General features: G+C 37.6%; 2 protein-coding genes across 3 annotated transcripts in view; one reads left to right on the top strand and one right to left on the bottom strand.

Annotated features, from left to right (window-relative positions):
* The window catches only part of DBT (dihydrolipoamide branched chain transacylase E2), a 54,525-nt gene extending 36,664 nt beyond the window's left edge, over positions 1 to 17,861 (bottom strand). The window contains exons 1-3 of one of the 2 annotated variants that reach the window (XM_003990364.6): positions 17,707 to 17,861; positions 12,185 to 12,308; positions 8,112 to 8,187 (exon numbers count right to left, since the gene is read on the bottom strand). In XM_003990364.6, the coding sequence (XP_003990413.2) occupies positions 8,112 to 8,187; positions 12,185 to 12,308; positions 17,707 to 17,757 (251 nt within the window). In that variant the 5' untranslated portion in view covers positions 17,758 to 17,861. Of the gene's footprint in view, positions 1 to 8,111; positions 8,188 to 12,184; positions 12,309 to 13,338; positions 13,378 to 17,706 lie in introns of those variants that run through there. The other variant, XM_045036276.1, reaches the window with a different exon arrangement.
* Positions 17,862 to 23,591: 5,730 nt separating this feature from the next.
* LOC101088095 (cytoskeleton-associated protein 2-like) lies at positions 23,592 to 25,708 on the top strand. The gene is given in 3 exon segments (XM_045033606.1): positions 23,592 to 24,629; positions 24,632 to 24,758; positions 24,760 to 25,708. Coding segments are annotated over 3 exon segments (2,043 nt in total). The 5' UTR covers positions 23,592 to 23,662.

A 25,708-nucleotide genomic window follows, 5' to 3' on the forward strand; every position in this document is an offset into this window, starting at 1 on the left:
TTCATCAGTTGATGGACATTTAGGCTCTTTCCATAATTTGGCTATTGTTGAGAGTGCTGCTATAAACATTGGGGTACAAGTGCCCCTATGCATCAGTACTCCTGTATCCCTTGGGTAAATTCCTAGCAGTGCTATTGCTGGGTCATAGGGTAGGTCTATTTTTAATTTTCTGAGGAACCTCCACACTGTGTTCCAGAGCAGCTGCACCAATTTGCATAAAAATGAATATTTCTATAAAAAAATCAGTCAAGGAATTCACAAAATAAAAGGCTGTAAAATATGACATCATATATTTAAAACATGCAGAGGAGAGAAGGATGTGTTCGAATGACCATTAATTTAATATAGACTGCTATACACAGAAAATGTTATATACAAACCTAACGGTAATAACAAATCAAAAACCACTAATAAATATGCAAACGATAAAGAGAAAGAAATCCAAATATATCACTAAAGAAAACCAGCAAACAATGAAAGAAAGACAAGAAAGGGTCAGGGAAAATTTTCAGAAACAACCACAAAACATAATAAAATGATGAAAAACACGTATCTATCAATAATTACTTTGAATGTTAAGTGGGCTAAATATGCTAATCAAAAGACACAGGGTGAAAGAATGGATAAAAAAACAAGACTCATCTATATCCTGCCTACAAGAGATTCATTTTAGACCTAAAGACACCTGCAGGTTGAAAGTGGAGATGCGGAAACATCTATCATGCAAATGCATGTCAAGAGAAGGCTGGAGTAGCAATACTTATGTCAGACAAAATAGACTTTAAAACAAAGGCTGTTAACAAGAGACAAAGAAGGAAATCACATAACAAGAAAGGGAACAATTTAACAAGAAGATAGAACAACTGTAAATATTTATGCACCCAACATGAAAGCACCCAAATACATAAAACAGTTAATAACAAACATAAACTAATCAATAATAATAAAATAATAGTAGGGGACTTTAACATCCCGCTTATATCAATGGACAGATCATCTATACAGAAAATCAATAGGGAAACAATGGCTTTCATTGACACTTTGGACTGCTGTATTTAACAGATATATTCAGAACATTCCATCCTAAAACAGCAGAATACACATTCTTTTCAAGTGCACAGAGAACATTCTCCAGAATAGATAACATATTAGTCCACAAAACAAGCCTTGACAAATTCAAGACTGAAGTCATACTATGCATCATTTCTGATCACAATGCTATGAAACTAGAAGTCAACCACAAGAAAAAGTATGGAATGACCACAAATACATGGAGATTAAATAACATGAATGGGTCAAACAGGAAATAAAGGAAGAAATTTACAAAGTACATGGAAATAAATGAAAAGGAAAACACAAGGTCCAAGCTTTTGGGATGCAGCAAAAGCAGTTCTAAGAGGGAAGTTTATAGCAATACAGAGCTACATCAAGAAGCAAGAAAAATCTCAAATAAATGATCTAATCTTAGACCGACAGGAGCTAGAAAAAGAACAACAAACAAAACCTAAAACCAGCAGAGGGAAGGAAATGATATATATTAGAGAAAAAAAAATGGTATAGAAACTAAAAAAAAAAAAAAAAAAATCCACTAGAACAGATCAATGAAACCAGGACCTGATTCTTTAGAAAAACAATAAAATTGATAAACCTCCAGTCAGACTTTTCAAGAAAAAAAAAAGGACTCAAATAAATGAGAGAGGAGAGATAACAACCAACACCACAAAAATACAAACAATTATAAGAGAACATTATAAAAAAAAATCTGCCAACAAATTGGGGCAACCTGGAAGAAATGGATAAATTCCTAGAAACATATAAACTACCAAAACTGAAATAGGAAGAAATAGAAAACTTGGACAACCAGCAAAGAAATTGGATCAGTAGTGAAAAAACAAAAGCCCAGGACCACATGGCTTCACAGGCAAATTCTGCCACTTAAAGAAGAATCAATACCTATTCTTCTCAAACTATTCCAAAAAATAGAAAAGGGAGGAAAACTTCTAAACTCCTTCTATGAGGCCAGCATTACCCTGATACCAAAACCAGATAAAGACTCCACTAAAAAAGAGAAGTACAGGCCAATATCCCTGATGAACATATATGCAAAAATGCTCAACAAAATACTAGCAAACCAAATCTAACAATACTTTTTTTTAAAAAATCACTCACACAATCAAGAGGGATTTATTCTTGGGTTGCCAGGGTGGTTCAATATTTACAAATCAATCAACATGATACATCACATCAATGAGAGAAAAGACAAGAACCATATGATCATTTCAATAGACATAGAAAAAGCATCTGACAAAGTACAATATCCATTCATGATAAAAACCCTCAACAAAGCAGATCTAGAGGGAACATACCTCAACATAATAAAGGCTATATATGGAAAAACCCACAGCTAACATAATCCTTAATGAGGAAACACTGAGAGCTTTTCCCTAAGGACAGGAATAAGATAAGGATGTTCACTCTCACCACTTTTATTTAACATAGTACTGGAAGTCCTAGCCAGAGCAATCAGACAAAAAAAAAAAAAAAAGAGAGAGAGAGAGAGAGAAATAAAGCGTCTCCCAATTGGTAAGGAAGAAGTAAAACTTACACTATTTGCAGATGACATGATAGTATATATAGAAAATCCAAGACTCTACCAAAAAACTGCCAGAATTAAAGAACGAATTCAGTAAAGTTACAGGATACAAAATCAATGTACAGAAATCTGTTCCATTGCTATACATCACTAATGAAGCAGCAAAAAGAGAAATTAGGAAAACAATCTCATTTATAATTGCACCAAAAATAATAAGATATTTAGGAATAAACCTAACCAAAGAGGTGAAAGACCTGTACTCTGAAAACTATAAAACACTGATGAAAGAAACTGAAGATGGTACAAAGAAATGGGAAGACATTCCATGCTCATGGATTAGAAGAATATTATTAAAATGTCTACACAACTCAAAGCAATCTATATATTTAATGCAATCCCTATCAAAATACCAACATCATTTTTCACAGGAGTAAAACAAATAATCCTAAAATTTGTACGGAACCACAAAAGACCCTGAATAGCCAAAACAATCTTGAAAAAGAAAAGCAAAGCTGTAGGGATCAAAATTTCAGACTTCAAGTTATATTACAAAGCTGCAGTAACCAAAACAATATGGCAACCAGCACAAAAATAGACACATAGATCAATAGAACAGATAAGATAATCCAGAAATTAATTCACAATTATGTGGTCAATTAATCTTTCACAAAGCAGGAAAGAATATCCAATGGGAAAAAGACAGTTGCTTCAACAAATGGTATTAGGAACACTGGACAGGTATATGCAAAAGAAGGAAACTGGACCACTTTCTTACACTATACAGAAAAACAAACTCAAAATGGATTAAAGACCAAAATGTGAGGCCTGAAACCATAAAAATCCTAGAAGAGAACACAGGCAGTTATTTCTTTAACATAGGCCATTGCAACTTCTTTCTAGATATGTCCCTGAGGCAAGGGAAACAAAAGTAAACTATCGGTACTACATCCAAATAAAAAGCTTTCTGCATAGTGAAGGAAAAAAACCAACAAAACTAAAAGACAACATACTGAATGGGAGAGGATATTTGTAAATGACATATGCAATAAAGGGTTAGTATCCAAAATGTATAAAGAACTTATAAAACTCAAAACCTAAAAAACAAATAATTCAATTAAAAAATGGGCAGAAGACATGAACAGACATTTCTCAAAGACATCCAGATGGCCAACAGACACATGATAAGATGCTCGTGAACACCTACCATCAGGGATACGCAAATCAAAACTACAATGCAGTATCACCTCACACCTATCAGGATGGCTAAAATCAACAACACAAGAAAAAACAGGTGCTGGTGAGGATTGGAGAAAAAAGAACCTTTGTGCACTGTTGGTGGGAATGCAAACTGGTGCAGCCAATGAGGAAAACAGTATGGAGTCTCCTCAAAAAGTTAAAAATAGGAATCCCTACTATCCAGCAATCACACTACTGGGTATTTACCCAAAGGATACAAAAACACTAATTCATAGGGATACATACACCCCTATGTTTATAGCAGCACTATTTATAACAGTCAAGATATGGAAGCAGCCCAAGTATCCATTGATTATTGAATAAAGATGCTGTGGTATATACATATAATGGAATATTATTCAGCCATAAAAAAGAATGAAATCTTGCCTTTTACAACAACATGGATGTAGCTAGAAAGCATAATGCTAAGTGAAATAACTCAGTCAGAGAAAGACAAATTCCATATGATTTCGCTCATATGTGGAATTTAAGAAACAAAACAAATAAGCAAAGTGGGGGGGGGAGACAGAGGCACAAGCCAAGAGACACTTAATTACAGAGAATAATATGATAGTTACCAGAGTGGGGGGTGGGTGGAGGGATCAGTTAAACAGGTGACAGGGATTAAGGAGTGCATTCGTCCTGATGAGCACCAGGTGAGAGATGTAATTTTGAATCACTATTTTGCACACCTGAAACTAAAACTAACATGACACTGCATGTTAACTGGAATTAGAATAAAAATTTAAAAAAAAAGAAAAAAGAAACAGCATATACCCAACACATATCACCATACTTACACCATATACACTTACCACACATATATTACACACATACCACCAGACACCAAACTCACATCACACATGCCCTACCCATATACCACTCATACTACACAAACAACCACACAACACACACAAAAGACACAAACACATGTATCTCACTAACGCACAGCATACATATAACCAACACACAAGAAACACACAACACTCATACAACACACACACCACACATGTAATACCATAGACACACATTTCACACATAAATATATTACCTACACACCAGGCATACACACCACACAGTCACACATAAAACATACCCAACACACACACCACACATATACCACACATAGAGTAGACACAAACACAAATACTGCACTTACAACACTCACACCCTGCATACACCACCACACACAAAAAAACACTTCATACATACCCAACACACACACCATACACATTACACATACTAACACACTCCACACACACAACACTCACAAAATGCATAAACCACATACCAACTCAAGACATATACCACATTATTGTCACATAAAGATCACACATTTAACACACATACATCACACAATAACACCACACATTCACAACATACACAAAACACACATACCACACAAACACACACGCTAAAAAAAATCATGGAAACATTAACCAAAAGAGAGCTGGGAATGGCTGTATTAATATCAGACTAAATTAGTTGTATTGATATCAGACTAAATTGACTTTAGGATGATAGCACATATATAATCCAAACTTTTGTTGTGGAAGTTTGTCAAAAGCTTTTTGAAATTGAAGTGTTTTTCTTCTTTATCCATATATTTGCTCCTACAAGTTCTAAGAAAACATAAGGTTTTAGTGCCACTTATATAAACACATCCTTCTATTAAATCATGTTTCCTATATATTCAAATTTCTATTCTCTGTGTGTGGCACAGAATTCTTTTTAGCATTTTACAAACTGCATTAAAATATAGATTTTTTCCCTTGAGTTGAGATTTATAGATTTAAAAAAAATTTTTTTTAATGTTTATTTTGAGGAAGAGAGAGACAGAGTGCAAGCAGGGGAGCAGCAGAGAGAGAGGGAGACACAGAATCCGGAGCAGGCTCCAGGCTCTGAGGCACAGAGCCTGACACGGGGCATAGAGCCATGAACCGTGAGATCATGACCTGAGCCAAAGTTGGATGCTTAACTGACTGAGCCACCCAGGTGCCCCGAGGTTTATAGATATTAAGCTAGAGAAAAAGCACACAGAATTCAAGACAGCTGTTAATATTTCTTAAAGAACTTGTAGAGGTGCCTGGGTGGCTCAGTTGGTTAAGCATCCAACTTCGGCCCAGGTCATGATCTCATGGTTCATGAGTTAGAGCCCTACATTGGGCTCTGAGCTCACAGTGCAAAGCCAGCCTAGGATTCTCTCTCTCCCCATCTCTCTCTCTGCCCCTTCCCCACTTGTGTGCGTGCTCTCTCTCTCTCTCAAAATAAAGGAATAAACTTAAAAAAAAAAGGAACAGTCTGAAAAACTTTAGTCAAATATGTGTTTTTAATTTAATGAACTATTAATTTTCATTAGGAGTGAAATTATCTCCGTTTCCAAAACCCTAAAACCTTATTTCAAGTAAATAACTCTAGAGATTTAATAAGAGGTAGAAATTAAGAAATGTGAAAAGATATCTACAATCTACAAAGACTAGTCTTGGTCTTAGAACATATCAGTAACTTAAATGTACATAACACTTTGCAGATTTTAAAGGCATTTTCTATACATTGCACTATTTGATTCTTTCGAGAACCCTTGCCAGATGGCAGAGTAAGTACCGTTACTCCCATTTTACACATTAAGAATCAATGGCTCAGCAAAGACAAAGTGAGTCCCAGGCAAGATGGCTAATAAGTTTCAGAGTTGGGCTCTTCGGATTCGAGGTCCATTGGCATTTCCTAAATCTCACAGTGCCACTAGAGACATAACTGTAAGGCACAATTATGCTCTTCTCCTTTTGTAATTTACAAAGCAATAGGGAGAGCTACAGAGAAAGAATGTTCAGGTGGCTGAATCAGATTCTTAAGGGGATCTTCAATACTATAAGACTATGGTGAGAGACTATCTATTCATCTTAACTGCTACTTCTAGATACCTTTAAAAATCCATTCCCTACCAAGAAGTGTTTCTTTTTTTTCTAAAAAGTGAAAGAAGGTAAAGAGGTAGAAGGAGGACTAAGGCCGTAGAGGATTTTTACTTCTGTTTCAAGCCTTTTTCTGAAAAATCTTTACCCTTTTCAAAAATTATTTAAAAAAAATTTTTTTTAATGTTTATTTTTTGAGAAAGAGTGCGAGTGCAGAGGGGCAGAGAGAGAGGGAGACACAGTATCTAAAGCAGGCTCCAGGCTCCAAGCTGTCAGCACAGAGCCCAATGTGAGGCTTGAACTCACAAACCGCGAGATCATGACCTGATCTGAAGGTGAATGCTTAATGGATTAAGCCACCCAGGTGCCCCCCCAAACTACTTTTTGATTAATACTTTTTGGTATTAAATTTGAACCTATTCTAAAAATATAGGCAAACTGTCAGAGAATGGTGAGTCAAATGTACTTGCATTCTTACTGAGGTCATTTCCAGTACAGTAAGGAGAGCTTAGCTTATATTATGATTTTAAAATAGTCTGCAAATTAATAATAAGTTCATACACAAACGCCATTCAAAACACCTGGTCATATCAAGTTAACAACTGTTATAGGTTAATTTCTCTTTTTTAGCTGATGGGGCGCCTGGGTTGCTCATTTAAGCGTCTGACTTTGGCTCAGGTTATGATCTCACTGTACCTGGGCTCAAGCCCCGCATCAGGCTCTGTGATGACATCTCAGAGCCTGGAGCTTGCTCTGGATTCTGTGTCTCCCTCTCTCTCTGTCCCTCCCCTGCTCACACTCTGTCTCTCTCTCTCAAAATAAATAAACATTAAAAAAAAAAAAAGTTTTTTTTTAATTCTCTTTTTTAGCTGAAGTGATGAGTGGGCAGTGAAAAAGTTTTTTAAAAGAAGAAAAAATAGGGGCATCTGGGTGGCTCAGTCAGTTAAGCGTCCAACTTTGGCCCAGGTCATGATCTCACAGTTCGTGAGTTCGAGCCCCACATCAGGCTCTGTGCTGACAGCTTGGAGCCTGGAGCCTGCTTTGGATTCTGTGTCTCCCTCTCTCTCTGCCCCTCCCCAGCTCATGCTCACACTCTGTCTCTGTCAAAAATAAATAAACTTAAAAAAAAAAAAAAAAAAGAAAGAAAAAATAAAGAAAAAAAAGAAAAAATAATTCTTAATAAATTACATCAAATAAAATATCCTGATGTATGATGAATTGTGTTAACAACATATTAGCAATACAAACTACCTTACTGCTTTAAAAAAGAAAAAAAATCGTTAAGAAAGAAGTTTCTCAACTTAAACAACTCCCACTTATTTTGGCACACATTATTTTTACATTGACTGAAAATTTTTTTCAGAATAACTTACCATTCTTTAATAGTTACTTCTCTAATCCCTTCTCCAATGTCTGAGAGTTTGAATTGAACAACTTGTCCCTGCAGAGCTTCAAAGAAAAATGAAAAATGACCTCATTAAATATGTAACATACTTCTAATAGATGCTTTTATAGCTAAAATTAGAAAATATTCTCAAGCAGAAGCAGAAACCACTGCATTTCACAGATAAAAAAGTGTTTCATAATTTTTAAAAGCGTAATTGTCATTCATAACCATCAAAGATTTAAATAAATTATTCAGTATCACAGACCTACTGATATTGTCACAGCACTTACATTTTCCAACTTCCAAAATAATGTTCCTTTACAAGGGTATAGAAGGCCCAACTAGCTGGATAGCCTTGTTTTCTGTTATTAAACTGTAATAATCACTAGTGTCCCACTCTTAGATCTCTTCTGACTTCATATAACTATTCTCATTTTTAGTGGCTAACGATCAGGCGTACACATCTAGAAAACCTGATGAAAAATTTCTCTGTCCACCATGTTCTGCCAACTTATCATTAAATTTCAGTCCTCTTTCCATTTTTCACCCCTTTTTGAATTTCTACCCCCCACTTGTGTAACAATTAGATACAAATGATACTTTATGGTAATTATTCCCAAGAGAAAGTATTTCTGGTCAACAACCTATGTTCCTCTCACTTTTCCATGGTAACACGTGACTCTGAATGGATTCCAGAGTGCTCCTCTAGGGGGCACCTGGGGGGCTCAGTCAGTTAAGCCTCTGGCTCTGGCTCTGGCTCAGGTCATGATCTCATAGGTCATGAGTTGGAGCCCTGTGTCAAGCTCTGTGCTGACAGCTCAGAGCCTGGAGCCTGCTTCAGATTCTGTCTCTGTCGCTCTTTGCCCCTCCCCACTCGCACTCTGTCTCTCTCTCTCTCTCAAATATAAGTAAACATTAAAAAATCTTTTTTAAAAAGTGCTCCTCTATCTTCAGACTGCTGTTAATTAAAATTGCTTATAAAACACACAACAAGCTGATTAAGGTAGTAAAACTTTCTTCAATAAATATGAGGAGTCAGTTAATGGTTAAGAAATACAAATACATTTCTGATATAGAGGTATTAGGTACCTCTTGCTTCCTCTCTATCTAGTAAGTTGGGTCCTCTTACAGCCTGCTGCTCGTAGTATAAACTGGAACCTCTCTGAAAAAATAGTTTGGTGTTAAGTATCAAAAGCTTAAAGAAAAAAAAAAAGAGGGGGTGCCTGGATGGCTCAGTTGGTTAAGTGTCCAACTTGGGCTCAGGTCATGATCTCACGGTTCACAAGTTCAAGCCCTGCATTGGTCTCTGTGCTGACAGCTCAGAGCTTGGAGCCTGCTTCAGATTCTGTGTCTCCCTCCCTCTCTGCCCCTCCTCCCCCACCCACCCCCCCATCTCTCAAAAATAAATAAACATCAAAAAAAGGAAAGTCCTTCTCTTTGACTCAATAAGCAATTCTGCTTTTAAGACTTTTTCCCCCATGAGGAAACAATTAAGATAGGTACAAAAAGATTTATGCTCAATAATAGCTTTCATAGAGTTAAAATGAAGACTTGGAATATCAATCTAAGTCACCAAAAAATGACAATATACTATGGTACTTCTATACAAAACAATATTATGCAAGGAACAACATGAGCAAGAAGAACATGGAAATATAGGGCACAGTAAGGTTAGGGAATAACACACAGCTCCATATGGCTGAAGATAGTATATGTGGCAAGAAGTCAGTCCAGATTTAAAAGACTTTCTTCGTGGTGCCTGGATGGCTCATTTAGTTAAGCATCTGACTCGTTATTTCAGCTCAGGTCATGATCTCACGGTTTGTGAGATCTCTCTTTCTCCTCTGCCCCTCCCCTGCTCACACATGCACTGTCTCTCTCAAAATAAATAAATAAACTTAAAGAAAAAAAAAGACTTTCTTTGCCATGCCAAGGTGAGGTGTCTGGAATTTATCCTAAAGGTAATCAGGAGCCAGTTGTAAGTAAAATATGGTCATAAATTTTTTGCAGCTGCTCCCATAAGACATAAAGTCTGATTCACCACAACTTAAATCTATGCTGGCCTGTCACTTGCTTGGACAATAGAATATAGCAGAAATGAAGTTGTACAAATTCTGGAGCCTAGACCTCAAAGGACCTCGCAGCATCTTCTACCTTCTCCCTCTTGGAATACTGCCTTGAGATCCCTGAGTAAAGAAGCCTTCTAGTCTACTGGAGGATGAAAGGCTATATGGAGAAGAAATGACAGGCCCCACCTGAAAACCAGCACCACTGTCAGACATTTATGTGAGACCATCTTAGACCTTCCAGCCCAGATGATTCTCCAGCTGAAGACAGCCATATTAGTGAGTTCAGTGACACCAGCAGAGGAAGCACCCAGGTAACCCTGAGAATACTGAGAAATCATAACTCATTGTTGCTTTAAGCCACGAAGTTGTAGACAGGGTTATTATTCAGGCATAATAAATCAATAGGGCATACCATCTGCAATTTCAGATCTGTAACCTGAGATCTGTAATTTTGGAAACAAATCTTTCTGGCAGGAATGTGGTGGATGGGGTTGGGGAAGGAGTGACAGACAAAGCAGTTAGGAGGCTACTACAGGTAAGAAACTGAAGTATGGAACTTAATATATTTATATATTTTCAAAGCTGTCTAAAAAAAAGAAGACAAATTTAAAAATCATGTAAGATGTAAAATTAATAGATTTAGGTAACCAATTTGATATGAAACAGGAATCAGGAAGACTTCAGGTTCCTAGCTTGAATATTCATTTAGTGAGGGGATATAGGAAAAGAATATATATCCAGAGCACCAAAACAGTGCCTTGGCAGATAGTAGGTAATCAATAAATATCTGTGTTAAATGGATTTATTCTCACAACAATACAATGACTTAGATACTATGATTAATCCCATATTACAAATGATGAAATAGAAAGAAATTAAGTAACTTGCTTAAAGTTACACAGCTAGTAGGAGTTTCCACTTGAATGGCTTCTATCTTCTCTGAGAAGACAAAAGATCAACTTTTAAAATAAAAATCTGAGCCTGGATGGCTCAGTTGGTTGAGCGTCTGACTCTTGATTTCAGCTTAGGTCATGACCTCAGGGTTGTGAGATCAAGCCCCTTGTTGGGCTCCATATTGGGTGTGAAGCCTGCTTAAGATTCTCTCTCTGTCTCTGTCTCTGTCTCTCTCTCTTTCTCTCTCTCTCCCCCTTCCCCCCGCCTACGCCTCTCCCACACACATGTGTGTGCATGCACATGCTCTCTCTCAAAATAATAAAAATAAAAATAAATAAATAAATAAATAAATATTTTTAAAAAGCGGTGAAGATAGGGTTTATATATCTTTGGATGTTGTGAAAGATGATCTGTAAAAGGCATGGAAAGACGGACTGATCTCAGGGGCTGGATCTGCCTGGAATTTCCCCAGTATTCATTGCTAGCACAGACTAAGGCACCAAGTATCTGTCAAAAGCTTAATGATATAACAAAAGTCTAGGGTTATCAAAGTTCTAAACAGAACATCAGGAAAAAAAGTTTTAATGTACTTGCCAAATCTAATACCTAAAGCCTCAAATTCTTTACAGAGGGTAGAAAAACGGGACAAAGGTAATTAAATGGTAAAAGTCAGGGATCTTTCTACTCAGAAGCACCTTGGGCTGGTTTTATCACACAATCTTAACACAACAGACTGAGGTAAGTGTTCCATCCAACCAACAATATAGTGACAATACAAGGATACAATCTGTTAAGTCAACAATTTACCTGGCTATTGCACTTAGCTGAGTCAGATGACAAAGAACAGGTGGCCCAAGACAATCCATTCCCCACATTTGAAGACACAAGCATTAAGGGAAAGATGTGAAAGGGGTGAGGGGGCACAAAAAAAAAAAAAAAGAAGAAAAGGACAGATTCGGGGAGAGCAAGGAGGCTCAGGCTAGACAGAAAAGGTTAACTTTTTTTTTACTTTGGTAAGTCTTCAATTACTTTTTAAAAAGTTCTGGGTAAGATACAAAACCTTCTTTCATATGGGCTATTTTGAGATCATACTTACCAGCAGTTGTTTTCAGCAACTGATGTGGATGACTATACTTGAATGAAGGATAACCAAAGAAACACACATATTTTGGCTTCAAAACATGAACATTACTACAGGTTTGAAAGTAGCGAACACAAATCTAAAGATGAGAAAACAAAAAAGTAAAAGCTTTTATGAATGTTCTCAATGGCTTTTCTCTGTAAGTATATATTCAGTTTCAAGTTTATTCTAAAGGTAGAACAGTCATTATCAAAATACAAACAATATGAAAGTATCTAGGCCAAAATCTGAACTGGCCAACACCTGGTGTCAGGGACAGTCAAGTTTATTAAGATAGGTTATTTTTTAAGTACTGTATGTCTGTTCGAGAAATCAAAGGAATTTAAACCCCAGAACCCAAAGAACATTTTGTTGTTCTTTTATTTAGTAAAATTATATCCCTGGAGTCAGATTTATTTATGTGCTTATGATCCTTGCCTAAAATTTCTTATAAAAGTAAAGAAATTTTAACATATTCTGTACAGACACATTGTAAGTACAGTTGAGTCAGTAAAGACTTCCTAAAATAAAACTTAAAGAATTCAAAACTGACTTTTAGTATCTAAAGACACTGAAAAACATATGTAGTGCTGTATAGAAAGGTTTTCTTACTGGAATTTATGGATGACTCTTTAGATGCAACTATTTTATAGAATATCCAAGAATAATGCATGACAATATATAATAGAAATAAGTGTGCCTGAATCTATTTGACTTGATATTTTAAAACCTAGGTGTTTGAAATGTAGACTATTTTATTTTGAAAGTTAATATTTCAATGTTATTAATACCTGGTTAACTATATCACACTTTTAAATGTAATGTATAGAAATTTTTAACCTCCTTAATGTATCTGAGAATATTGTCATGTATTTTAAATTTTTTTATTAATGTAGGAGAGAGTTACTTTTACTTAAAAAAATTACTTTATTATCATGTACTTTATATTTTAGTGATTAGCCCTTAAAATTTTTAAATTTGTAATACATATACGTTATGTATTGTAGCCATATTATAATATGTATTTATAAATAAGAATTTTGTTCTTTTTCTGACAGCAAATAATATAAAAACAAATATTTGGTTTACTAATAGGAATAATATATTTAAATTATTATGTGATATTTCACCTTAATTTCCGAGATGCTACTCATTTCTGAAGGCAAAGAAAAACTAAAGATCCCCTTCCTGAAACACAAATAATCTTAAATCATGCATCTTAGTTTTACTTTAAGAGCTAATCCAAAAGCAACTAATCTTTATAATATCTATATTTTATTCTTATTAAAATTAACATTGAATTAACATTCAAACCTAACTGAAATTGATAGCTTAAAACATAGCAGATAGTGAAAGAATGCTCTTTTCCAACCCCCCATTTTCTATGTTCATACTTTCTACTTCAACTTCCATAACTGTGGCTCTTGGTCAACAACAAAATCAAAATTAAATAAATTTAATTTTGGGCGAGTAAATGGATGTTTTGAATTATACAGGTTCACCTTGATTTAAAAAAAATAGTTCTTGGGGCGCCTGGGTGACGCAGTCGGTTAAGCGTCCGACTTCAGCCAGGTCACGATCTCGCGGTCCGTGAGTTCCAGCCCCGCGTCAGGCTCTGGGCTGATGGCTCAGAGCCTGGAGCCTGTTTCCGATTCTGTGTCTCCCTCTCTCTCTGCCCCTCCCCCGTTCATGCTCTGTCTCTCTCTGTCCCCAAAAAAATAAACGTTGAAAAAAAAAAATTAAAAAAAAAATAGTTCTTTTAAAAATAACCTTTGAAAGAAAATTAGACTATTAGAAGGTCCTACCTTCAACAACACAAGTTTTATTGAAGAACTACTAATCAGGCAAAGGAGGGACAAACTACCAAACGTTTACTGAATGCCTACTATGTGCTGGGTACTTTACAGGTCTTTAAATGCATCACCTTCCTTTTATCTCATAGTTATCTTCTGGAATAGGCACATTAGCCCTCTTTAACACATGAGAAACGAATGATCAGAGAGGTAAAGTGATTTGTCCAAGGTCCTATAGCAAACAAATGGCAAAATTCAGCTCTGAAACCAAGTAAATTTGACTCCAAAGCCGAGGCTCTTTCTATCACACACTGTAACACACTGTTATACGTGGGAGAAATAATCTCTGCTTTGAACTTATAACTTAGCTGAAACAACACACACACACACACACACACACACACACACACACACACTTGCATGGGCATGTACGCTCTTGTTTTTTGTAGTAAGTATTGGCAGCAGGTGTTAGAAGAGTTTAAGAATAGAGTCTTTTGTGTTTTGTTTTGATTTTTCAAGTTGGTTTGACCTAGGAAGGCTTCTTGGAGGAACAGTTGAAGTGGACCTTGCATCATAAGTATTAATAAATAAAGAGCAGAAATGCACTTTAAGGCAGAGGAAACAGCATAAAGAAAGGAACTGCCGCAGGAACTTGTCTCCCGGGGCAGAGTGGCCTGACCAAATTTATAAAAGGGAGCAGCATAAGTGGCTCAAGGACCAAATTACTGATGACTGTAAATGTCAGGATAAGGAGTTTGAACTCATACACTATAAGGTTATTGAAGAAAAAGAACTAAGAAATTAATCTAGTTGCAGCTTATTGATTAGATTATAACAGGTAAAGCCAAGTAAGAGAGGAAAAAGAAAGTAGAATAGTATTTGAGGCATGAAAGAACAGGCTCCTGAAGTGATTTACGGTGGAAAAAGAGAAAGCAACGTAAGTGCAACAGGCATTATGCGATAAGTAGCAACTAAATGGATTAAGAGAAGGCTGAAAAACATTAGTGAAGCTGCTGAATGGAAAGATAAAAAAGCAATAGGAGGGAGAAAGAGAAAAAATAGTTTTTCAAGCTGAAAAAGACATTTTTCCTGGAAACAAAATATAAAAAAAATAGGAGATGAAACAAAGGTTTAGCAGATTCAAGTAAGGAAATAAATAATAGTTGTTTATTGATCAGTTGAGCACTCCCAAAAACAGGGATTGTGCTGGGCTTGGGAATTCAAAGCTAAGTAGGCTACAGAATATAGTCCCTGAATTCAAGTTGCTGAATTACAGGAAGACAGATAAAATAGAAAAATTCAGGGTTAATTCAGTATAGGTTAATCAAGAGTCAAATGCATGATGCATAGGTAGATTAGAGAACAAAATAGATGTTAATTCCTTCTCTTATGGAAAGTACAGTCCACACCTTCAAAGATAAAGACAAGGACATAGGTGATTATGACATAGTGTTATAATAGGAGAAATAGAGTATTAAAGGAACACAAAGGAGGGAGAAAGTAAAGATCTAAGGGATGAGTAGGAGTAATCCAGGTGATGAGGTGTGTTAGCAGATGAGGCCATAGGGAAGGAAGGCAAGAGTCTTTAAAGCAGAGGAAATACACGTGCAAAGATCTGGAGTCTGGAGTCGAGAGAGAGCAGTGTGCTCAATTAACTTAAGTTCAATATAGTTCCAGTGTAGTTTAGTATGGGATAAGGGTGAGGGAAGTGTCAGAGTGGGGGTTGGGATGGGTAAGTTTCAGCAAAAATGAAGCCAGAGAGATTTGCAAAGGTCCAGATCATAAATTGGCTCACAGTCTTTTAAATTTTGGACATTTTGCTTAGGGCAGTTTCAAGTGAGGAAATGACATTCTCAAATTTGTGTCTTACTTTTTAAGATCATCCTGGCTACACTATGGAGAATGGGTTGGAGAGCCACCAGATTGGAGGCAGAAAGTCCAATTAGTCCTTATCCTGGACGGACCAGGATAGCAGCAGTTGGGGGCAAGGCGGAGAATTACAACTAAATTTGGGAGATTTACAGGCTAGAATCAAAAGAGAAACAGGTCTGAGAGTTTAGTTCTGGAACCTAGAATCCAATGTGCCACTGAGGCATTACGGCAGAACTGTGATGCAGCTAAATGCTAGCTCCTTCAAGACTCCGGGTGTTAGCAGTGGCCATGGAACATAGTCCTGATCAATGAGTCTGAATGGTACCACCCCTTCCTCCTTCCTGCCCTGAGTACGAAGTTGTAGAAGCTCTCTTGTAACCATGAAAAAGGGCAAACTTGCTGAAATGACAACCTTGATAAATATGCGCCACTTAACCAATACCAGCTTCCATCTAACTTCGGGATGCATAGATACTTAATTTCCCATTTATTGGCTGGGTTTTTATTACTTGCAGCTGAAAAATACTTAATATGTAGGCAATTGGAGATTTTCAGGACAGTAGAATATATATGGGTCTGGAGTAGAGCTGGCTTGAAGACTGGGGAACTTTAGGAATCATCAGCACATACATGGCAACTAAATTCAAATAAGTGGCTGAAATAGTCCAGGAAGTGCCAAAAGTGCTGAGGGCCAAAGTCAGAGCCTTTAGAAACACCAATACATATTTAAAAGTTGGGCAGGAAAACAGGAGATTGGGATGAAGTGGAAAACATATAGAAGAAAAATATTGGGAAGCTGGTGTTACAGAAGCCAAACAAGGAGAACTCTCAAAAGAGAGGCCAATACCTAGCAAGGTACAAATTTCAAGTTACACGGTATCCTCTGAGAACTCCTTTCAGACCCCCATCCCCCCTCCTATGTGTTCCTGTAACTCTATAATGTCCCATCATAGCACTTCTCAAGCTGTTATAATTGCTTGTTTGTGTGTCTCTCTCTCTTTCCTCTGTCTTCCACCACAAGGCTGTAATTAATCTGGGACCACAGGGGTTCTATTCATATTTGCATCCCTAGTGGCTGCACAGTACCTGGTACACAGCAGGCTCTTGACAAATTTTGTAAAATCGGGGTTTGATCACTGTAAGATCTTAGGGAAGAGGAGTCCCAGAAAGAAAAACCCTACGCAGATAGGATAAAACACTATGATTACTAGGATGTTAGGTGTTTGGTGCTAAAGGGTTGTTGAAAGGGAGGAACTTCAGGGAAGATGGTGGTGGGTCGTAGCTCTGGTGATAAAAAGGTTGGAAAGATACGTGGCGCAGACACAACAGAGAAATACAGGTCCACAAAACAAAGCTTAAGCCTCTGCTCCTCGGAGGCAAGGGCCCACGGTGTTATGCTTTGCTTCATGGGTCTCTTCCTCTAGACTATAAATTCTCTGAGGCAGGGGTCGTGTTGTCAGTGTTTGGCAGAGTGGGTGTCCAATAAATGCTTAATGATATATATCTGCATATCCCCAGCACCTATCACAATGCCCAGCACCTAGACAGTGCTCAATAAAAGGCTAACGGGCGAAAGGCTAGATGAGCCTGGGTGTAGACAAAGCTGGAACGCGACCGAGTGGCGAAAGAAGCATGGCCAGGTAAGGCTGGGAGTGGGTCTCCAGACCGGTCTGCTCACCACCTTCTCTGCCCTTCATTTAGCATACATCCTTTTACCTCTCCGTCACGCGTGCCCTTTCCGCGTGGCACTCGGAGGACAAAGTAACACACCTCCCCGGGAATACTCCCGACACATTATCCCTTCCTGAACTCAACTCAAACCAAACCGCTTACCAGCCGCCCAGCATTCCGGCTCCAGGTTCCCAGCACTCGCACTGCGGCCATCTTACCCGGAAATGACAAGTGCACCGCGGTTGTTAGACTTGTCTCGGAGGTTGTTAGACATGTCGACCTATCCGGAGCCGGGAAACGCACCTCCCCCTGGGCGGCCAATGGCGAGGGAAGGAACGAGCCTCCCACCGGACAGCCAACCAGGGGGCGGGGCGGGGCCTGAGATAAACACTAGGGGGTGGAGAGTCCCGCGTGGAGGTAAAAGAGCAGGCTGGAGGGGAAAGAAGTGGGGAGGAGTCAGCTCAAAGTTAATTTCAGGGACAAAGTTGGGCAAGGCATTGCTGTGCTTTCCAACGATCATCTTTTGAGTCCGTAAAGTGGAAATAGAATGTTAAGGGAACACAAAGGAAGGGCACTTGTCTGGAGAGAGTTATGGTGGAGGGATGAATTAGAAAATATCTGCTTTCAGCTTGTATTATAACCGCCTTGATTACAGAAAATGGGACATTTCTATACTCGGTGGCAAGGCTCTGTGCCACTAATTGAGTCACAAATCTATGCTGGAATACTATCTAGTGATTGATACTTCTTACTCCCACTGAGTGTTCTTGATTAATGAAATTGCTTTTTCAATGTCCCCCCCCCCCACACACACACACAGAAGATAAAGTTTACCCTACTGTCTAAAATAAAGATACCAACACTATCTTTTCTTCTTAGAGAATGTTGTCAGATGCAGCTGCCCGGTGTACGCAATATATCACAGACCTACAACCTTTATTTACTTGCCTCTTGGAGAAATGTTAAGTTGAGGTCAAGTTGATAGGGGGTAGATCAGAGTATTGACGGTCAATCTTTCTCAGAGCAATTAAGACTCCAATTTCTAGAAATGTGCAGGATGACATTTGTCTGGTTCTTGCTTTTTACATGGGAATTAAAATCTGTACAGATGTCTAAAGAACTAAAGAGAAAAAAATGGGAACAAAGACAACATTGTAAGTCCTCAACATTGAAGGTTAGTTCACAGTTATTTCACAAATTTACTGTCTAATATTACCCAAACTCACACTTTGTTTTTGGCTTTATTTGCTTTTCAGTATATTTCACATACACACTATTGTAAGCAATAATCCAAATCATTACTTTTATAACAAATCTGGGATGGTTAAAAGAACTTCAATTTTTTAACTGCCCTATCAACAAAACATTTTATAAGTATTATTAATATATTTGATAATCCCACATGCATGTGTGTTTTTTAACTTTTTTATTTTAGACAGAGCACATGTGAGTGGAAGAGGGGGAGTGGGGCTGAAGGAGAGAGGGAAAGGGGGGCAGAGAATCTCAAGCAGGCCATACTCAGTGCTGAACCCCACGTGGGCCTTGACCCCATGACCCTGGGATCATGTCCTGAGCCCAAGTAGTCAGATGCTCAACCAATTGAGCCACCCAGGCACCCCACACATGTGTGTGCATTTTATAAAGATGAAGTAGCTGTGCCTTTGAAGTGAATTATTTTTCTTCCCAGAGCCCCTATACTACCTTCCTCGTCTAAATTTTCCCTTGAATTCTACCTTCTCCTAAGAAAATATTTGGTTATTCTTTTCTTTTTTTTTTTTTAATTTTTTTTTCAACGTTTATTTGCCTGACGCGGGGCTCGAACTCACGGACTGCGAGATCGTGACCTGGCTGAAGTCGGACGCTTAACCGACTGCACCACCCAGGCGCCCCTGGTTATTCTTTTCTTTTACCCTCTTTTTCCCTCAGTGGATTACTATTTCCACATTCAGTAATTGTGTGTGTCCTTATCTTTTAGCATTAACAGTTATGCCACCTACTCACTAGTTAATCCTTTCACTTGGTCTCAAAAGAACCAAAGAACCATTTTCCCTTTTTTTTTTTGTAAATAAATAAAATGACTGATTATGACCCATTAATTCCATTGCTAGGTATCTACCCAAGAGAAATGAAAACATATCCACACAAAGACTAGTATAAGAATAATGGAAATAGCATTCTTTTTCTTTTTTAATTTATTTTTTCAACGTTTATTTATTTTTGGGACAGAGAGAGACAGAGCATGAACGGGGGAGGGCCAGAGAGAGGGAGACACAGAATCGGAAACAGGCTCCAGGCTCTGAGCCATCAGCCCAGAGCCCGACGCGGGGCTCAAACTCACGGACCGTGAGATCGTGACCTGGCTGAAGTCGGACGCTCAACCGACTGCGCCACCCAGGCGCCCCAATAGCATTCTTTTTTAATAGCCAAAACTAGAAACAGCCTAAATATCTTTCAAGAAGGGAATAGATGAACAAAACGTGGTATATCCACCTCATAAAATATTATTTATCCTTAAAAATTACTGAAACACTGGTACATGCTATAACATAGATGGACCTCAAAAATACTATGGGAAGTAAAAAAAAAAAAGCGAAACCCAAAAGTTCATATATTGCATGATTCTGTTTGTATGAAATGTCCCCCCCCCAAAAAAAAAACACCCCAATCTACAGAGATAGCAAATTAGTGGTTGCCTGGGGCTAGGAATTGGAATGGGAAATGACTGCACAGGAGCAAGAAAAAATTTTTGTAGTGATAGAAATTTCCTATTATCAGACTGTGGCGATGGTCATATAACTGTAAAGTGTACTAAAAATCACTGAATTGTATAGTTAAAACAAGTGAATTTTATGGTATATCTCAATGAAACTGTTAAATTTTGTGTTCTATTGTATACTTATAAAAGAATAATGTAACATATAGATAAGTCATACATAATAACAAAAACATTGGACCCATTACACAATTTAAGAAATAGAACATTTCCTATGCTGGTGAAGGTCACACTGTCTGCTCCTCCTCTAAACCCTTCTTTCACCCAAGGTAAACATCATCCTGCATTGTGTGTTCAGCATTCCTTTGTTTCCATATGTTTTATACAGATCTCTAACAATATCTTGTTCACCTCTGCCTATTCTTGAGTCTTATAGAAATGATATCAAATTGTATCCTTCTGCATCCAGCTTTTATGACCATACCACAACTTATTTATCCATTTTCTATGTGATGAACATTTGTGCTGTTTCTAGTTCTTTGCCACTGCTATTACCACCAGTGCTGCTATGTGAATTCTTTTCTCTTGGACATGTGCAAGAGTTTTTTTAGGGCAGTGTTTCTCAGATTGTAATTAACATTCATATCAACTGGGAATCTTGTTAAAATGCAAATTCCAATTCAATAAATCTGGGTGGGGCCTGAAATTCTGCATTTCTAGCAAGCTCTAGATGGTACAATTGCTACTGGTTAGCCAACTACACTTTGATTAGTAAGACAAAGATATATACTTAAACATAGAATTGTGTGGGGTGCCTAAGTGGCTCAGTGGGTTAATCATCTGACTTCAGCTCAGATCATGATCTCACAGTTCGTGGATTGGAGCCCTGTATCAGGCTCTGTGCTGACAGCTCAGAGCCTAGAGCTTGCTTCAGATTCTGTCTCCCTCTCTCTCTGCCGCTCCCCCACTCACGCTCACTTCTCTCTCTCTCTCTCTTTCTCAAAAAATAAACATAAAAAAATAGAATTGTGGAGACTTTGATTACACTTATCTTTGATTACACTTACTCAAGATAATGAAATATTGTTTTCCAAAATGATGGTGCAAAATACACAGTAGCTGTTTAAGGGAATACCCATAATTTCTGATTTGATATTGTCACACTTAAACAGAATCAATATTTTTCTCAACTTAGTAGTTGTAAACAGGTATCATGGTCTTAGTTTGAATTTCCCTAATTGTTAATAAGGTTGGACACATTTTCATATGTTTATCAATCATCCTTGAAGTGCCTGCTCATGTTTTTAGCTTATTTTTTCACTATTGCGTACATATATTTTTCTTATTGATTTGTGTAGGATTTATTTATATATTTTAAATTGTAATGCTCTTTCATTTATATGTGTTTTTGGTGTCTTCTTCCTTGTCTTTGCTCTTTTGAAAGTGTGTTTGGTGTACAGAATGTTTCCCTTTTTTTTTTAAGTTTATTTATTTTGAGAGACAGAGAGAATGTGCACGCAGGCAGGCACATGCACACACACACGAGTGGGGAGGGGAGAGAGAGAGAGAGAGAGAGAGAGAGAGAGAGAGAGAGAGAGAGAATCCCAAGCAGGCTCTGTGCTATCACACAAATGTGGGGCTCAAACCCACAAACTGTGAAATCATGACCAGAGCCAAAGCCAAGAGTTGGACACTTAACCAACTGAGTCACCCAGGAACCTCTGGAGTTCTTCCTTTTCATCATTAATTGCATCAGTCTTTTTCTGTAATGGTTAGTGCTTTTTCTGTCTTAAGAAATACTTCTCAATCCAAACGTCCTAAGGTAGTCTGCTCTATTTCCTTCACATTTAAATCTTTTGTTTTGTTTTGTAATTTTAAAATTGAAATGTTATTCACATACCATAAAATTCACCTCTTTTAAGTGATTTTTAGTATATTCACAAAGTTGTGCAACCATTACCAGTATCTAATTCCAGAACATTTTCACCACCACCAAAAGAATTAATAATATCTTTCCATTCTGGAAATCCCATCCCTCCACCCCCTCTAAACTCCTGACAACTAATAACAGGTCCATAAATTTGCCTATTCTGACATTTCATTTCATATAAATGGAATCATACAATATGTATTATTTTGTGACTGGATTCTTTCACTTAGCATAAAGTTCTCAAGGTTCATCTATTATTCCTTTTAATGGCTCAATGACATTTCATTGTATGGATATAACACATTTTTGTTTATCCACTCATCAGTTGATAGACATTTGGGTTGTTTCCATTTTAGAGCTATTATTCATTAAGATTCATTATTATTCATAATAATCATAATGAACTTCTTGTACAAATTTCTCTTTCTTCTTGTACAAGTTTTTGTGTCGACATGTTTTCATTTTCTTTCACTTATCATTTTATTTTATTTCAAATCCCACCTAAGAGTGGAATTGCTAGGTAGCATGATAACCCTATGTTTAACTTTATGAGGAAATGCCAGACTGTTTTCCAAAATGGTTGCACCATTTCATATACCCACTAGCAGTGTATGAAGGTTCTGGTTTCGTGCCCTCACCGACACTTATTATTATTGGTCTTTTTTATTATAGCCATACTAGTGGGTGTGAACTTATACTTCATTTTGGTTTTGATTTGCATTTCCCAATGAAAAATGATGTTAAGCATCTTTTCATGCACTTATTGGCCATTTGTATATCTTCTTTGGAGGAATGTCTATTCAAATTCTTTGTCCATTTTAAATTGATTGTCTTTTTATTTTTGAGTTGTAAGTGTTCTTTATAAATTCTAGATACTAGACTTTTATCAGATATATGATTTATAAATATATTCTCCCATTCTGCAGTTTGTCTTTTCACTTTCTTTTTTTTTAATGTTTATTTTTGAGACGCATACACACACACACACACACACACACACACACACACACACACATAAAGTGGGAGCGGAGAAGGGGCAGAGAGAGAAGGCGACCGAATCCAAGGCAGGCTCCAGGTTCTGAGATGTCAACACAGAGCCCAATGAGGGTACAAACCCATGATCTGTGAAATCATGACCTGAGCCGGAGTCAGACACTTAACCCGACTGAGCCACCCAGGTGCCCCTCTGTCTTTTTACTTTCTTGATGGTATCCTTTGAAGCACAAAAGTTTTTAATTTTAATTAAATTGAAGTCCAATTTATCTATTTTTTTCTTTAACTGTTGGTATTTTTGGTGTCATATCTTGGAAACCTTTAATCCAAAGTCAATGAAGATTTACATCTATGTTTTTTTCTTTTAAGAGTTTTATAGTTTTAGGGACAGTTGATTGGCTCAGTCAGAAGAGCATGTGACTTTTGATCTTGGGGTGATGAGTTTGAGCCCCATGTTGGGTGTAGAGATTATTTAAATAAAAATGAAACTTGAGTGCGGGCCTGTCAGGGCCGAGACTTGTCCTCCGCCAGCAGCAGCCATGAGCACCCCAGCAGTGCCCCGGGAGCTACAACTGCCCCCGAGCCAGAGGGCCCAGCCCGAGTTCAGAGAACAAAGAAGACAGAAACTCAAGGAACATATGTTAAAAAGAAAAACGTTTTTTGCATACAAGGAGGAAAATCACATATCCAGTGGAGACCAGAAAGTGATGACCTCTGAGGGCCAGGTCCATGAAGAGACAAAAGTTCTGAAATTTAAAACAAAAATGGCTCGTAAGGAAAATGTCAGTAGACCTCCCGGGAACAAAAATAATATAACAATGGAAAAAAATTGTATTCCTTTAAGGCCTTCTAATGAACTAACCAATTCAACTATAGCAATTGATACACCTAATTCTGAGGATAATGATCAAACTGGGCAGTTGGTACCAATTAAAGATGACCCTCCAGGTCAACACATGACATTAAGCCAAGTGTTTCATCTTAAAAACAACAATAAAAAGAAACAAATAATGACAGAAAAACCAAAGCAAGATGCTAACATGTCCAAGAAGCTTGTGCTTGGATCTTACCGTGGCCAAATTGTTCAGTCTAAGATTAATTCATTTAGAAAGCCTCTACAAGTCAGAGATGAGAGTTCTGCAGCAATAAAGAAACTTTCGACTACAGTCCCTAAAGCTACAGAGCCTCTGCGCACAAACAGCAGCAGTGTGACAGTGAAAAGCGATAGAGCCTCTAAAGTGACGACTACCACTAAACTTGTGAGCACTACAATTCAGAACAGACAGCTTCTGCAACCTCCTATTAGAAGTCACCTCGACAATGGTCAGGATGCTGTGAGACCAGGCATCGGTAGAAGCTCGGCCAATGTTACTATTCAGAAAGGGCCTTGCGAGAAAGAGTTAGTACAATTAAACACAGTTTCATCTAGTGCCAAAACCGATTCTCAGGATATAGAAAGAAGACACTCACAAGAATCGTGAAGTCTGAAATCGTAGCCAGGCCTGTTTCGTCTTCTAACACCAAACTGATAGAAAAGTCGAAAAACGTTGACCCTCGCAGGCATACAATAACAAAAGCAACTGAGTAAGTGGAAAGCTGGCAAAAGGAAAGTCCTGAAAAGGCCTCCTAGCTCAGGAGTTACCCAGCCTGAACCTGAAGGGCAACATGAAAACCCAGTTGGGTCCTTTTGGACTACCATGGTAGAAGAAGATGAACAAAGATTATTTACCGAAAAAGTGAACAAGACATTTTCTGAATGCCTAAACCTGATTAGTGAGGGATGCCCAAAAGAAGAAATATTGGTCATACTGAATGACCTGATTAAAAATATTCCAGATGCCAAAAAGCTTGTTAAATATTGGATATGGCTTGCACATATTGAACCACTCACAAGCCCTATTGAAAACATTATCACAATCTATGAGAAAGACATTCTGGCAGGTGCTCAGCCTATTGAAGAGATGCGACATAGCATTGCAGATATTCTGACAATGAGGAGTCAAGAAAAAGTTAAATATGGAGAAAATATTGAGGAGGCTTGTGCAACCAAGGAATACATCCATGAAGTCAGCACTGAAGATAGCGGGGTTAATCTAGAGTCAGGAAAACCAGAAATGGAAAAGAAAACTAGAAATGTGGTATTTCAAGATGATGAAAAAAAGCAAGATGACAAAACAAAAGATTCAACCAATGATGTTAAAACCCCCAGTACAGAAACCAGGGGGAGTTGCTTAATTAAATATAATGTGTCTACTACACCATACCTACGAAGTGTAAAAAAAAAGATACAGTTTGACAATACAGATTCTACATTTAAAGAGCTAAAGTTTCTAACACCAGTGAGACGTTCCCAACGTATTCAAGAGAAGACTTCTAAATTGCCAGATATGTTAAAAGACCATTATCCTTATGTGTCTTTATTGGAACAATTAACAGAGTTGGGAGGTGAAACTGATGCTTTCGTATGCCGTCCCAATTCAGCACTATGCCCGATGTTCTCAGAGCCTGGAACAGCCGAAAAGAAATAA

The sequence above is a fragment of the Felis catus genome, chromosome C1 (assembly GCF_018350175.1).
Source record: "Felis catus isolate Fca126 chromosome C1, F.catus_Fca126_mat1.0, whole genome shotgun sequence".
Classification (NCBI taxonomy): Eukaryota; Metazoa; Chordata; class Mammalia; order Carnivora; family Felidae; genus Felis; species Felis catus.